Consider the following 16,859-nt stretch of genomic DNA (forward strand, 5'->3'; position numbering starts at 1 on the left):
TTTTAATTCATATAATGGTTAACTTGGTTCTTAAAGCAAATATACTACTTCATATTTTGGATATTCCTCTTCCAAAAACCCATATTACCTTTCCCCAACTCCAAATGACTCCTTTCAACACTCGTTTTATTGGCTGCACTTTCGCTCCTCGCTTGATTGTTTTTATTGTCGTCGCCGGTTTACATGCAAAGTTCATTAGGTTTTTGGCCTAGGTCGAAAGCAATTGTGGCCATGAAGAGAAAGGAGAAGGGTTTCGAAAGGGGCAAAGCTCTGGGGGTGGAAAGCCAAAGGACCCGAATTGGGCGGCGTTAACGAGCCCGAAAAGTGCAGGCGACTACAACAATGAACCGCCACAGCTCTCAGTCGTAGGCAAAGTGGAAAGTGAAGGGGGTTTTACACAGAGAAAATAATGGGAGTTCTTATTTTGGGGGTGCATAAAAATCATTGGGGGTTTTAAAACCCTTATAGAGGTGTTAAAAAGTATACTGTGAAATAAAAAAGCTGTTCTTTCTTTTAAAAACAATATTGTTGCATACTTTTAGGCACCTCCATAAATGAATTCTTATCTTAGCACTTTTATAAGGTATAATATTCTGATTAATAATATAATTCTGTAACTTCCACATCACAATTAATCGGTATTTTTTGTCGTGCAGTGCAAATGAAGTCGGGGGTTCGGGTTTCCGGGAAGCATCTGCATCTGCGAAAGGACATTTTGGTCTGGAGCCGTGTGTTTCGGCTCCTCGCTTGTGGCTGCTCTGCTCCTTAAGCGGCAATTAGCGCTCACAATGGCAGGGAAATGGGGAGAAAGGAGTTTCCCAACACTCTTTGGTGCTCTTGCGTTTCGTGCACTTGCAACCCTTTATTATTCATGCCACTTTCACTTGGCAAATTAGCTGTTACTGCAACTCCTTCTCCGCTTTCCACCTCCCACAATCGTTTTTAAATGCAATTAAGTGGCAGCCCCCATAACCCCTTAATGCCCCCTCAGCGAGTCCTTTCGAGACTAAGCGCCTTAAAATTTTAATTGGCCTTCGAAAACAATTGAAACACGAAATTGCCAAAGCAAATTGCTGCTATTTAGAGGCTTAAAAAATATAAAAGTAGATTCAATTTCACAACGAGCAGTTATAGCAGATATTTTCCCTATCTTTGTGGTAAGCAAAAAAAGGAATTTTTAATTTGCACATCATTAGCAAGTGCCAAATGCTTTTTTCCCCACCATGTGAAAGGTTAAAAAATGTATGTGGGTGAGTGGGCAAAAAAAGAAAATAAACGAAAACCAGCACAATTAATAATGAATTGTGTAAAACCGCTGAGGGGAAAACTGGGGAGGACTTTTTTCTTTGTGCAGAGAAAGCTTCAGTCCAGTTTTACGCATTCAAACAGGGAACAAGAGTCATGGTGAAAAGAAACAGGGGGATTCCCCCACTTGAACACGGGTGGACAAGTGGGCGGAAGGGACGTCACGATGAATGGACGACAGCAACAATTGCAAAATGGAAAGTATATTACAAAATGCTACAGACCAGCAACAAACAGTAACGGACAAAAAAAACAGTCAGCGTTTAGAAAAAATTGCTGTTTCAACAAATTTACAACGGAAGTGGAAAGTGCTTTCACCCCCTCTGTTTTCCAGGTGCGTAGAAGGGGGTCTGACAGAACACAAACCGCGCTTGATGAATGCTCTTGCCGCCATCGATTTGCACTCAACTCCATTTTGCACTTTTCCCATTTTCAGGGGCAGCATAATTTCGAAAAAAAATACACCCCGGGAAACCCCACTTTGGATACCACCCCACGTATTTTCCTTTTAAACGTCAGCACGGATTTCATTTTGTGCGGAAGTGTACGTATTTGTGTGGACAATGAAAAATCACCGCAACCCAAACGGAGCTGGGGAACTTGGAAACCTCTGGATAAAAAAGGGACCGTAAGGACATGTCCCAACCGGAAGTATTTCTCACTTTGGTTTTCGATCTTTTAGTTTTTTGTTTGGCACCCTAACGTGGTTAGCACTTAAAGTTACAAAAAAAAGGCATAAAACGGTTGAAGAAGTTTCAAATACCTATAAATCTATATTAAATCTATTATATGTTTTCTAAAAGGTAAGACAGTTTAACAGCAAGTAGTTGTAAAATGTTTTTTCTTGTTAAACAAAGAGTACGTTTGGGCACTATCTTCTTTAATAATTTTAAATTTTTTTTTTTTAATTTTAAAATGAAAATCTGGGATTCTTGTGGTGTACATATATTTTTCCTTTTTAAAAGGCAATAAGTAGATATTTTTCAAGTACTCACATTCATTTCCGGGCATCGTGTGTGCATTGAGACCAGGCATTCCATTGACTCCGACGCCACTGCCTCCGATTCCGCCCACGCCCACCATACCGCCGCCCATGCCGCTGACCACGCTTCCGCCCACGCCCACGCCCACCACGCCGCCCCCAAGGCCAACGCCCACCACTCCACTGCCGGGGTGATAGCTGTAACCATTCTGGGTGGCGTACAGGGCGGTCTTCTGATCCTCCATGCTCAGGGCGAGATCCATCGAGTGCTCCAGGGCCTTGTTGTCCAGTCCGGAGGCGGGGTAGTAGGGGGGCGGGGCCTGGTTCTGCTGGGCGGTCACAATCGACGGTCGCACCGAGTCCATCTCGTAATCCTTGGCGGCGGCGCTCTTCTTGGATTGATTCCGCTTGCAGCGACAGAACATCAGGATAAGGCCGGCAAAGAGGGCGAAGACCACGCAGGACACGATTATCGCAATCAAAGTGGGCGTGGCCAGGGCACTAGCCTCGGCTATATACGGTCGACCAACTATCGGGGAAAAAGAGACGAATATTAGTGATGTGTTTCGAAAAATTCGAAGCTTAATATAAAAAATGTCCTATCCTTTACAAAATCGATTTTTTACATATTGAAACTAATCGAAATAAGATTGATATATCAATCGATATAGAAAATATCCGAAATGTTTCCTTTTAAATAAAACATTATTAATATTATATTGAAAAAATCCTTTTCTGTGTAATTTTTGTTAAAATCTTATTAATTTTATTAAGGTAATCGTTCTCCAAACCGATTTCTTAATTTCACCCCATTTTTGGCTCTGCATCGAGAGCGATATGAAATGAAGCCATGAAAAATGCATCGCAAGGAGTTGAAGTGGATGGATGAATGGCTGGATGGATGGTTGGTTGCTGGATGGCTGGATAGATGGTTCGCTGCTTGAAAGATGGGTGGCAAGGAGGCAGGAGACCACGACCACGACCACTGACGGAATGAGTGATTGATTGTCCGCCGGCAGCCAGTCGGTCATTCAAGTGGTGCAATTGCTCGTAATGGCTTTGCATATAATGGAAATCATCGGCAACGGTGGAGGATTTTCCAACCAGGCCATCTTTGCCACTTTCCTTGATACACACCAAGCACTTCTCTTGTGGATTTTTCATTTTTAAAAATCTGGTTAACGTATCTCTATACTTTAACTGGCAATCTCTTGCACTGATACATTTCTCTGTAATGAAATAATTTCTTACAACACTTCTACTCACTTTCCGCATCCGTGTAATCGCCGCAGTGCTCAGGATTGGTCCTCAGGCACAGCTTGACCCGCACAGTGGGACTGTTGTCATCCTCGAGGGCCAGCGAGTTCAGGCCATTGTCATCCTCGTCCTCGCTGATGGTGTGGCCCAGGGCACGTCCTCCGCCGACTCGCCGCGCTCCGATGATCCTGTCGATGACCTTCTCCTTGTGCGTGGGTCCATTTCCGGACAGCTGCAGGTTATCCATGGTGGCCACCACCTCCCAGGCGGCGTTAGCACTGTCGGCATTCACCATCGACTCCACAACGGCCACCAGGGACAAACAGGTGGCTCCGACATCGATGCCCAGAGTTCGGGTGCTCGGCTCATAGGTCACCTGCAGCGGTGGTGGAATCCGGCTGACCTTTGTAGTCACCATAATCTCACTCGAGTAGGGGGAATCGCTCTTCGGGTTCAGGGCCTTGACCTTAAAGGCATAGCTCTTGTGCTGCTCCAGGGATGTGACCTTGCAGGGAATGTCCCGCTGGCAATCCACCTCCGTCCACTCCGAATTCGAGCTGCCCACAGTGGCGCAATACGGTATCAATTGCTCCTCCCTCGGCATGGCCACAGGGCGGTAGCTCACAAAGAACTTGGTCTTGCTCAGACCACCATCGAATCCGGGATCCCAGCTCAGGGACACGTAGTTGTGACCCACCTCGGTGGCCCTCAGGTTGGTGGGCTTCTCCGGCGGACCCTTCTGCTGCAGCCTGATGGGAGCTCGAATGGTGTCCAAGGTGTTGGCCACCCGGCAGGTGTACTCTCCATAGTCCGAGTGGGTCAGCGAGTTGATCTTCAGCACGGAGGTGTAGATGTCATTGTTGTCCGTGGTGGTGCTAATCTCGTAGTGCCCGTCCGAGGACATGGTCAGGGGCGAGGGATTGTTGCCAAACTGCCATTGGAACTCGGGCTTGGGATAGGCCTGAACTTTGCAGACCACCTCGGCCGTCTCCCTGATGTCAAAGGCCACCTTGTTGTACTGGTGCAGGACTATGGGCTCATGCTCGATCCTCAGCTGCATGGAAGAGTTGGCCGAGTTGACCTCGTTCTGGTACAAACAGGTGTACAGACCACGATCTCCAGGAACCAGAGCATTTCCATTTGGCCTGGCCTTTCCGCGGAACTTGAGCTGACTCTGCACCGTGACCATGCCGTTGAGACCCTGGTCGGGATTGGTCTGCACCTCGTAGAGGTTCTCCTCGGGCAGGATTTCCACAGCGTCCTTGAGCCACTTGACACTGGGTGCTGGTTTACCCTTGGCACTGCAGGTCACCGTGTAATCCGTGTCGGCCACTCTTCTGGTCATGTGCTGCTGCAGTTTGGCCAGGAACTGCGGTGGCTGATGGATCTCCAGGGAAATGGTGGCCATCATTCCGATTCCCAGCTCGTTGACAGCATGACAATGGTACTTGCCCTCGTTGCCCAGGTGGGCCTTGGGTATGGAGTACTGTGGACCCTGGGCGAGGATCTTCTGTGTGCTGGAGAACTCTCCATCCATGTCCCTGAACCATCTGTACTGGGGTACCGGCCATCCTGGTGGATTGGCCGAGCAGGTCAGGGTAACACCATTGCCCACATGGACCACTGGCTTGTTCGGTGTGATGTAGGCCTGTCCTGGTCGGTGGCGAACTAGCAGGGCCACCGTGGAGTTGCCCACTCGCTCACTGCGTTCCATTCCCTGACTCTGCATTATATTTACAGCTCGGCAGATATAGTTCCCAGCATGATCGGCTCTCACGGAGTTCAGAGTAAGGACATCGCCATTGTACCGGAAATCAGGGGTATTCTCCTTGAGCCACTCGATGGTCACTGGAGCTGGATTCGCTGTGACATTGCATCGAATGGTCACTGTATCGCCCTCCTCAGCCTCCCTGGTCTTCGACTCAATCACCACCATGGGCGGGTACAGGATGTCCAGGATGAGTTCCTGCTCTCCAGTCTTGCCGAGACCATTGTCCGCAATGCAGGTGTACTTGCCGGCATCTTGGACACTCACCCGATGGATCGTGTGAACTAATGAGGAGCTGATGAACCGACCATTGCGGTTCCAACGGACGTTGGGGACCTTGGGCTTGGCATCAACGTTACACTCCAGTTTGGCAGTCCGGTCACGTTCCACCCGCAAAGGATTCTCGGGTCCAACCTCCACTCGGGGGTAATCTGGAAAAAGCGAAAGCAGAAAAGCAGCGAAAATTAGTCAAGTCACACAGGCAGCATCCAAATCAAAGCAAACCGCTGGATGAAAATTAATAAACACGCAGCATTTTCGGCATAATCAGGCAGCATAATCCCAAACTTCTAATTGAATTAATCAGGGGATAACGAAAGTGAGGGAGTGGTATTACTGGTCATGATTAGGCTGCTGATTAGACACGAAATTTGTCAATTATTAATTAAACTAATCAAGTGTCTGAAGGTCGGTCAATGCCAAAATAACTGCCAGAGACTCATTAGCAGAGTTGAAAGAAAAGTGTAGGAAGGGCTTTATTGAGATAATTTGATGTTAAAAGAGGTAGCAACCTTGTTGGCAGGGTTCATTTGAAGGATATTTTGGGAAAGGATATTAATAACTGCGTCAGAGAATTTTTTAAATAGAAGTTAATAAATACCTAAGCTTATTTATTCTCTTTTAAGTTACAAAAATAAAAATGTTTATTTTAGCATTTGGATTAGGTTTAATAATGCCACTTTGATTACCTAAAGGATATCCTAATAATCCAAAACTCGTTTCTTTGTTTTATGGCACTTTAAAATTAGTTTTCTGGATGTATCCCCCTACATACTTATAAGCTCTTAACTAAAGAAATTCCATTCTTCTGCAGGTAATTTCCTTTCCCATTTTCCTAGCCCCCTCGGAAAACTCCGCCCCTGCACTTGACTGGCCAGGAAGATGAATTCATCCACGGGCCAGGAGTCCAAGTTGGAGGAGCTGACTGCAAGTCATGGTCCAACATTAGCGGCCTCTTATGCACCGCAAATGGCGTGAAATTATGTCTTAGCCACCGCAACCACTTTGTAATTAACTGCCCCCTGGATAAGTGTCGCCAGCTGCCTAATGACTTTGCCCATAAACCCGCAATCCGCACTCCTCACTCCGCACCATTGACATCCAGCAGGAAAATAAAAAAATGAAGAAAAGTGGCAGTGGCAGTCTGAAGAACTTTAGCTGCCGCAATCTCAAGAAACTGGAGCACGGTCTTCGACTCGGACCCTTTCCCCAACCCAAGCCATTCAGCCCCTTCCATCCATCTCCACTTTCGCAATTCTCCTGCAAATTATACTAAATTGCGTGATTCTCTCTTGGCTACCTTTTATGAAAGGTCTGAAAAGCGGGTTCAGGTGTCTCAGCCTCACAGAGAAAAAGAATATTAAGTTGTACTTACAACTTGTTGAAGCTTACTTTGCGGTTTTTCGGAAATTTGTTGAAAATCATTCGACTCTATAAAGCAAATGTTTCATTTTTATAGTGCCCTTAAGCTCATCAGCCATAATTTTGGATGCAAGATGATATCGAATTAATGATTTAAATGATTAATTTTAGGGTATTTAGATTTATTAATCCCCTTATCTATCAATTTGACTTAGATAGATAAGATATTACAAACTTATCCTGTCGACCTCACACATTAATCAAATGCTACTATGAGAGAAACAAATAAATTTTTTCGATTTAAGACTGTTTTGTAATCATATTCTTGGGACTGTAGGTTTCAAATTTATACTGTAACCCGCCCCCATTTTCTCCCAGTGCCCTTCTAGCCCCAGCTCAAGTCTCAACCTCAGAATCTTCGTCTTTTGCGTGTTTATGTGCGTGTAATTACGTTTGATTGTCTGGCTTTGTTCGCCGACTCGGCGACCATTAAAGCATTGTTTGGTTAGAAATCAAGACCTGCTTCTGTTTCATTTCGCCCTCCATATAAAGGGTTTGCGAATAGGTATATAACCCGAACTGTACGGTTCTGTTTGGTCTGCTGGCTGAGTTTACCGCAGTTTTTGTTTGCGTTCTTGCCCGCTAAATGGCTTCAAATTGGCTTAATTGTCACTTTGCGAACATGTTTTCAACATTTGGGCCAGGTCGTTTCGGCATTGCATTCCTGGCATTTTCCGGGCGGGGAAAAGCCGGGGCTAGTGACCTGAAAATAGGCCTTTCATTCCCTTGATTACTTTAAAATGGACCCCGGACCAAACAGCAGTCGTCGAGTGGAGTGGAGTGAAGTTCCTTCAATTATTTCCATAGCCTGAACGCTTCGTGTTCATAAATAATCAACCGGCGAAAGAGAGAAAGAGACGGCCAACTGGGGACTGAAAGAGACGGGGGCAAACAATTTTATGCGTGTTTTGCATATAAATTTCTTGCTCAACGCTCTCGGACACGGCCCTTAAATTATGTACGCAAATAATTGAATTAGTTTACAGGATCCAAAAAAAATGTAAAAAAAAGGAGCGAAAAAATGAGGGGACCCCTGAAAATCGTGTTAGAAATATTTTTCCAATCAATTGCCAAATTGTTGCCAGGTTTCTGCCTTTTCCCCCAGTTCCCCAAGTGCTGCCAAAAAATAAACCGCCCCAACCATTCACATGGAAAATACTATTAACAAACACAAAGGACCCTTCCAAAAATAGATGGAGAATAAAAGGAAAACCATTTCTTAGCCGAAAAGCCACGTAGAAGGAAAAAATTAAAAAATTTAGTTTACATCTGGGTTTAGGTAGAGCAATTTATATGACTAATCCCCGAATGAAAAGAAAAATAAGCCAAATTTAATTTGGAGTTTCACATTCAACACGACGGGGCCTAATACAGTTTATCAAAGGATCTTCCTAGCAATTAGTTATAAGGTTAACTGGGCCTACATTTATTTCGAGTGCCCAAATGGATTTCTTTTCTTGTACCTTTTACCTTAAGTCAGGAATGGATATTTTCCCCGGTTTGATGAAAAATTTAAAACTCAAAAAATCTTGGCAGCTTGAACTCCGTGAACAACTATCAAAAGAGCAATAATATTAGAGCAAACAGACAATATTAATTTTATTTTAATTACCAAACGGCAAGGAGGGAAAAAAGAGAATGTGGCGAGAGAGCAGCAGATCCATTAAAAATAATCGACAGAGCTTAAACTCCCTCAATGGTCGTTGCTTAACTTGGCCAAATCCAATTTTGATGTGTGGGCTGCTGCGGGTGGGAAGGCGGTCGGAAAAGCGGGTTGGAAAAGCGGGAAAATTGAGGAAGGCACGCGCTGAGCCACAGGCCACAAAAGCCAAGGCAGCCGGGCCAAAAGCGATTTGATATGACCAACAAGCGCAAAACCAAACCCAACCGAACGACTCGTCCTTGCCCGCCCCCCAAATCCCCCTCCTCAATTTAACCCACCACCCATTCAAGACACGCGAAATTGGCAGGCCAGAAAACATTTGGCCCGAGGTCCAAGATAAATGATAAGGCGACTACGACTTATCCCCAGTTCAGTTTTTGCTCCTCCTTCACTTTTCGGTTTCTCCTCGGGCCTTTCTATTCGTAACTAATGAATGTTAAGTTTAAAAAGACACACAAATTTTCCAGAAGATACCATAAATTTAAGAAGAGCTACAGGGATACTGAAATCCCCCAGGGCCAGCAATTAGTGCTTCAATTTCAGTTACGATGTCAAGTCAAAAAGTCTAAAAGGTTTAGGAAAATGCAAAATATATATTATATCACAAGTAAACCCTTAAGTTTCCTACAATGTCAGCACACTCTTGATAAACATACCCAAAGTACTCAAGTTTATCTATAAAATATATTTAAACGAAGTTTAAGTCATGTGCTTAGAACTCTATCTCTGTGCTTACCTACCCAAAACAATTAACGCTTAAATTTAAGTAGACAAGTGCCTTAAAATGTTATTGACCCATCGAGAGTTGGCAGAGCTTCCTCTTCCAATCACAGTCTTATCAACAGGAATCTCTCCTCCATTCTCCTCTATTCTCCATCCATCCATCCACCCTTCGGTTCCGCCAGTTGTGTGGCATCTTCAAGTTGATGTTGCCATGATTTTCATCATCTACTAAATGTTTTTCTTGGCCTTTCAAGTTTTTCTTGTTTCCAAGCTGCTACATATGGATGTGGATCCACGAGCAGCTCCTCCAACTGCTTTCAGCATCTTCTCCAGCTGCTGAACCTCCACTTCCACTTCCTCCTTTACCTCAGCCGCCTCTTCAGAACTGGACTCTTGCCATTCCCATCTTTGCCATCTCTACCAGATGGTTTGCTTTTGTAACTTGTTAGTTTTCTTTAGTGGCCCTACACGGGTTGCTCCATCAGAGACACACAGGCCAAACAGCTGCGGTCAAAACAGAAGTCCAGGTCGAAACTATAGAGCCAGCTGGCTTGTAAGTTAGATATTTTATAATCGCGGGTGTCTCTATAGCTCTAAAATTACCTTTAAAAGTGTGTAAAAGTATACTACAGTATATTTACAATCGAAAATACCAATGAAATCATTCTGAAAAACGATAAACTTCTTTCACTGCATACTTTTAGACACCTCCCAAACTATGGTTTTCATAAAATTACAGTATCTTCAGTTCTAACTTTACACTTTACACTTTGAACCTTGTACAGTTTAAGAACTTACAGATTTTCTATGTCTCTGTCTCTAGAAACTAAAATGGGTTTCATAAACTTTTTGGAGTTACATGAGTTTCTCTATTATTTCAACCGCAACTGTGGCTACGCAAACACACTCCCGCCACTCGCATAGGAGCGCTTGTTCCCTGTCTTGTTTTGCTATTAAGTCAAGAATTTTTATAGCATTTAGTTGGAAAAGCTGCACATACTTCTACCTACTCCGTACCCATATCGGGACCCCTCCTCCTTCGAGTGGAGATACGTACGCATAACTCGTGCCTGCTGTCAGCGCATTTGAGCTATGAGCTCTTGTGGTTTCTGGTTCGGCTTTTTATTAGTTTCTTGTTTGGTTTTCGGGGACTTGTGGAGTGTGGGGTGTGCGAGCAGAGTGACCAGCAATACGGACGGTTTCTGCCATTTCTGGCTAACTAGTTACTAAATTGAGCGCATAAACTAAAACAACTGCGGCCCAGGAGATGGGACGGCAAAAAAAACACAGAGCCGAGAAACAAGAATAGCAAATGGCAGTAGCAATGGAAAAATAGCAAAGGAAACTCGTTGGCCACTGCTCATAAATTACAGGAAGACATATTCTGCGGAGACAAATAAACAAGATCCTCCTGCCTGCCCCTCAAGTACAAACATTCCCAGTTTGGTGGACAGTATTTAGCAGGCACATTAAGTCGGCTAACAAGAAAATCATTTAATTGAACAGCTCCAACCAGTTGGAGATTAAGAGTTTCAGAGGAAACGGGAGGCGATACTCAGAAGCTGTGAATATACATGGTGAGATGCTCTTAAACAGGCCCATAAAAAGTAGTTGTCTCAAAACGTCGTTAAAGCCAATGACAATTAGTGCAGTATATTGATTATACACTCAAAAAAGTATTAGACCTGAAGTTTAATGATATATTACTATGTATCATATTACCTTCTTTAGGCAAATGTAAAACGAAATATTTATGGTATTTATGGTACATTTATAGTATGTATAGTGAATTATTTGAATTTCTGTGGTTCTGGTTCTTCACTTGTATCTCTAAATGCACAAGTGGATCTAATTCACCAGAACGTGCCCAAAACCAAACATATACCCAGCACATAAGCCACAAACTCAAAAACGTGCCTGAAAAAGCACATAAAAAATACGCTCATGAGTTGTCCAAAGTGGAAACACTTTAAAGCGATCACGAGCGGATCAAAGAGAAGCATACAGCATACTGAAGATATAAAGATACAAAAATACGTTCATTTTCCAGGCAAAATTTAAGGCTTTGTGTTGTTTCAGGTTTCTGTGTCATTTTCTATGGAAAAATCTCTAGAATTCTGTGGCCTTTTCCCCACTCCCACCGATGAAATGTGCAAAAAGCTTTTGAAAAAAGCAATAAGAGAGCAAAACCAACTGATAAACGGACAAATGTTTATTGTACTAAAAATTTTATTGGCCACACACATGCAGATACCAGATACGGATACAGCAGCCCAAAAGATACATATATTTATATATAGTATATATCTGACAAAGGCTGGCCATAAAATGGAATCAAATTGTGCCGACCAAAGCAAATGTTTGGTCAAAAACACACAGAGGCCGAAGAAAATTGCTGGGAAAAATCAAGCAAGAGATTTAATAAATGTTGCATGACTTTATGGACTCCTCCTCGATTTCCCCGGAGCGAAAACATATTGATAAACTACAGAGCAGACAAGCAAGCAAACAGAGAACTGCTGCAAATGAACGTGTAAACAAACAGATGTATCTGTGCATCGGCGAGATATAAAGATACAAATGAGCAAACACAACATAATTGGTGGGCAGCAACAGCAGCAGCAGTCGCAGTCCAAAAACTCACATTCCCATCTGTCCAGTTTATTTTTATGGCACACAATTTGTGGCAAATCAATGAAAAGTTCTTCTAATTTTATGGGCCTCCACATGTTTTTCGGGCGTAAACAATTTCGGATCTTCACCTCTGAGGAAAACAGACGCAATCAAAGCTGCCCCAAATTAATTTAAAAGGCACAAAAACTTCTTGCCCGCTATTTAAACAACACAACAATTTTTGTAAATTGTCTGGTAGGAATTTTAATGGTAAACAACAACAGCAGGAAAAAAAGGGAGCTGCCAAATGGAAAATGGGAAAATCCGGGAGCAGGAGGCTGCTTTAAATAGGCAGCAAAATTATTGACAAAGTTTTTCCAGGCGCACACATGGAGATCTGGATAGAAAAAAGTGGGAAAGGGAGTAGCAGAGCCCGCAAACGATGTCATTAGTGTTGGGAAAATTGCTGTGGGGAAATGGGGGGCTGAGGGGCTTTTCCCCTACTAGCCGGGCCAAAAAGTAACAGTTAGAGTCGTGGGCCAAAAACTTTTGCTTTTATTTATTTACTTGACGCGCAACAAAACACAGACGAAAAAAATAGGTTCTGAAACGAGGGCGAAAAAAGTAGGTAAACAAAAGTTCTGGATAGGCTGGCAAAAAATTTAGATGCTCTGAGGGGAGTTCTTTTTGGGATGTAGGGTATGTTTAAATACCCTAGTAGGGCGGAAATTTATTTTAAAGGCTTTATACGCAAATGAAAAGGGAAATTTAGCTAACCAAAAAACTTTTTAATATTTATTTAGGAACTTTAAAAATGTAATAAGCATAAAGTAGTTACATAAACTTAGTAGTTCCTCAATTAATATTTCAATATTTTTTTAAGGTAACTTTAATTTCATTTTCCTCATTTCAAATTTCCTTGTCAAGTCACTTTTGCTCTTTATCCTTTAGAGTATTCAATTAAATGGGCCAAGCGATTTGCACAATCCGTGGAAGTAAAAAATAAAAAAACGAGAGCGCACGTAGAACAAATTTTTGAATGGCGTAATTTTGCAGGCAAAAGGAAAAGCGATGATGAGGATAATGATGATCATGATCCCAATGATGGAACAGTTGAGCAATTGCAGCTGCCTGTTTTTTGTTTAACTTTCGAGTGAAAATGTTTCGGCCGACATGAAAAGACTGCGGAAAATTGTAGCCGAGAATTAGGCGCAAGACGGAATTATTTGCGAGAAGTAAAGCAAATAAGGGAGGGGAAAATACGAAAGGAAAAGCGAAAGTTTTTCAGCAGGAGGCCGGAAAGGAGGAAGAAATTTCGGGGAACCCCATCGAGTGCTAGCCTTGCCCCCGCAATAAACTCAATTCCCGTCCCGCATTTACTAATGCAAAAACAGCAAGGAGAAGTGGCATTGTCCTGTCTTTTGACCTAAATAATTAAATTCATTTGGGAGCCAAGACAAGGAAAACCCAAGAAAATGGGAAACAAAACTTTGCTTTTAATTCTGTCCTTGCAGCTGCATTTCATTGCGTCTCATTTAATTTTATGTTAAATTAATTTGCCACTGCAACTCCTTGGCTTTCATCGCCAAAAAAAATAGTCGTCCAGACAGAATTTCATTGCTTTTGTAAATATTTAGTTAATTTGAAGAGATTTCTGCTTCTTTTGTGAGTCCGGCAAATTGCATTAGGGCGGAAATGGAAATCTGCAGTGCGTATCGGAATCTGCCAGTGACACATTTACTTTAATTTCCTCGAGAGGTGTCTGAAAAGCCCTGGAAATTGTGGGTGTGTGATGGAAAAGTTTTCGTCTGCCAGGAAGTTTGGTTGGGGTCTGCAGATCCCAGATATAAGAGGTAACTGTCTGGTTACCAAGGCAATCCTGAATGGATTTGGTTTCCCCAGTTGCTAAACGAAGGTACGTAGGGCGTACATACATATAAATAGGGCCTGGACGATGGGCTAAACAAAGAAGAGATTATGGCTTAATTGGGGCACGTGGGCTGACTGACATGGGAAGTGCGTGTGCCCATTGTTTTGGATTTACCTATGTATACAGGATTATCTGGCAGTATAAACTTTTGAAATATAATTGAAATATTTGCAATCAGCAAATAATTATCTAATTGGAAAGGGCTATATAAATTCCTAGGGTACATCACTTATAAAGGTGCTTAAACATGCAATGAAAAATATATTCAAAATATATTGTTGCATACTTCTAGACACTTTTATAAAGCACTACAATTCCTTCTTATTTGTTGCTCGTTTTTCAGCTACTTTTGAAATCTTTGTTTCATTGTTTTATTTTAATTTTATAACTTATACTAATGACTTTAATATTTTTTAGAGTTTCACCAAACGCAAATCCATTTTGTCTGCCGTGGGGCATTATGGATTGCCCTTTACAAAAATATCACCTGTGTTTTAATACAACTTCTTTTCTTATTTTGCCATTGGTTTTTCTGGGTTTCAGTCGGTCATGATTGCAACACCAGCTGCTTGTGTTGCCATTTCTGTTGCATAACTCGGGGCGCTTCATCATGGCTGTGAGTGCGTGTGTGTGGGCAAGAACTTAACCCTCTGGGGACAAAACGCCGGCTACAAAAAAAACACTCTGATTCTGCTGCTGTTTCAGTTGCCCCAGTGTTGCTGTGTTGCTCCTCTATTCCTGATGTTGTTCTGTTTTTGTTATCAGAGGCCGGCGGGCAGGGTCGGAGCCAAAGTCGCCACCGTTTCAGCCTTTTGGTTTCGAGCCCTCGGGCAGCGTCAGCTGCCGTTGCGACCCAGCCCTTCTATAAGGGGGGCTCTATAGTTCCATAGTTCTTGCCCTGCCGTATTTGCTGCTGCAAGTCAAGTAGAAGCTGCACTAAATGTAAACAAAGCCCCAGTCCGTCGAAAGCCTTCTATTTCTCCTCCGGCTGCAGCGACAGCAGGCGAAATGTAAATAAAATTTTTAAATTAACTACCACGTGTGCATGCAGTGAAAGAATAATAAACGAGGTACTTAAGGATTTGAAAATTGATTTTAAACTACTTATTAGGTGCCTAAAGGTATGCAGCAAAATATTTTATATTTATAACATTTTTCACTGCATACTTTTGGACATCTTTAAAAGCAATATCAAAACTCCAAGTAATTTCTATCAACAATTCTTATTATATTTTTTATATATTTATATTTTGAAATGTGTCTGAGTCTAACAATTTTTCATGTCTTGATTTTACATGTCACACTTTTCTCCCCGTGCACTTCTTTCGCATTTTTCCAGCAATTTCTTTCCGTTCAGTTCTGTTTCAGCTTCAGTTGCTTTGGACTCCGGTTCAGTTGCATCTGCATCTGCCGCATTTGCTGCAGGAAATGTATCTACATATGTAAACGTGCAATATTCAAGATTGTTGTTCATATTGCTGCCAGTTGTTTTTGTTGTTGCGCAACTACTGTTGGTTGTTTGCCATTTTAGCTTTTGTAAGTTGTTCCATTTGTTCAGCACTTTGCGTAGTTTTCTTGCTGTGCGTTTTTCCCTGGTTTTTTTTTTGTATTCCATTTGCGCAATATTTTCTTTTTTTTTGGCTTTTCCCGCTCTGCAACCTCGATAGTTTTGCAGTTCGTTCTGCCACATTTGCTGGCTTTATTTGCCTGCAGATTTTTCATACTTTCGTTTACTACTTTGGCTCCATGGCTGCCCCCCTTGAAATTTCTTATATGCGAAACACACGCGACCGCAGAAGTAAGAACCTCCAGCCAGTTGGCTGTCAATTGTTATGCACTCTACTAACTTTGGCGGGGTATTATCCTTGGAGTTACCACACATGATAATGATGATTTATGGCCTCTCTAACTCAAGGGATATTGCAGGGAGCTTGTAGGAGTGGATACTTATGGAAGTCTTTTTTCGCGAAGTTCAATTGGGAGATAGAAAATTGGCAGTAAGTGCTAGAGTGCAAGTATATTGAATGTGTCTAAAACATTTGCAGACCAGGCATTTTCTCTGAAGGTTTTTTAAATTAATAATTATACAGATCTTAAGGGATCTTTCATAAGAACCACAACAATATCCATATTTTACAGCATAGTATTAATATGCGAAATTTCTTGCGAAAGAGCATTAAAACTTTGTCCTAAATTCCGCCAACTTTGACTGCCACATGCCCCGAGCAACATGTGTGCCCTAAAAACTTTACTACTCCAATGTTATGCCACATTCTGCAGCTTCGCCTGCCTCATCGAAAATTCCTTGTTTGCAACTCTTTTACAGGCACAATAAATTTATATGGCTGTAAACATTTTCCAGTTTTCGGTCCTCAGCATCAGCAAAAAAAGTAAAACAATGTAATAGAAGATTTAATTTAAATTTTGATTTCTGTCCGCAGGGAAATAAAGAATTTTTCGGTTTGACCAAATTAGTTTGATATGTAGAAATTGTGGAAAGCCATAAAAAAAAACTTTTAATTAGCTAACAAAATGTTTGAGGCGAACCGGACAGACGGAAAATGTGCAAATGTAATTAAAACGCAATTCATTCCACGAAAACCAAAGCAATTCATATTTCTGGTTAAATTTACAATTTAATTTACACGAAAAATAGACAAATCCCGGGACTAGTTTTGAACAAAGTGCACAAACCAATTGATGAAAACCAAGTTTTCTGGAAATTGTAAACAATGGAGCCAGTGAACAACGAAATCGGTATAGTTTTCGATTGAAAACGGAAATATATCTCATGCATTTTTGTGCTTTTCTACCGTAAACTTTTTTCAACTGGTAGAAATCCTTTAGATGTTTTTGGTGGATTAAATCGGATTTTTCACTGCCCTATTGATGGGTTCTGGTGGTGAGATATTTTTTG

The 16,859-nt window shown here is 42.2% G+C and overlaps 1 protein-coding gene across 2 annotated transcripts in view; it reads right to left on the reverse strand.

The window, feature by feature from the left end:
* The window catches only part of ed (hemicentin protein echinoid), an 87,867-nt gene that overhangs the window by 13,270 nt on the left and 57,738 nt on the right, over nt 1-16,859 (reverse strand). For both annotated transcript variants that reach the window (XM_036812921.3, XM_036812927.3), the window contains exons 6-7: nt 3,554-5,743; nt 2,301-2,816 (exon numbers count right to left, since the gene is read on the reverse strand). In XM_036812921.3, coding sequence (XP_036668816.2) covers nt 2,301-2,816; nt 3,554-5,743 — 2,706 coding nt within the window. The remainder of the gene's footprint in view (nt 1-2,300; nt 2,817-3,553; nt 5,744-16,859) is intronic.

This window comes from Drosophila suzukii, chromosome 2L, assembly GCF_043229965.1.
Source record: "Drosophila suzukii chromosome 2L, CBGP_Dsuzu_IsoJpt1.0, whole genome shotgun sequence".
In the NCBI taxonomy this organism is placed as follows: Eukaryota; Metazoa; Arthropoda; class Insecta; order Diptera; family Drosophilidae; genus Drosophila; species Drosophila suzukii.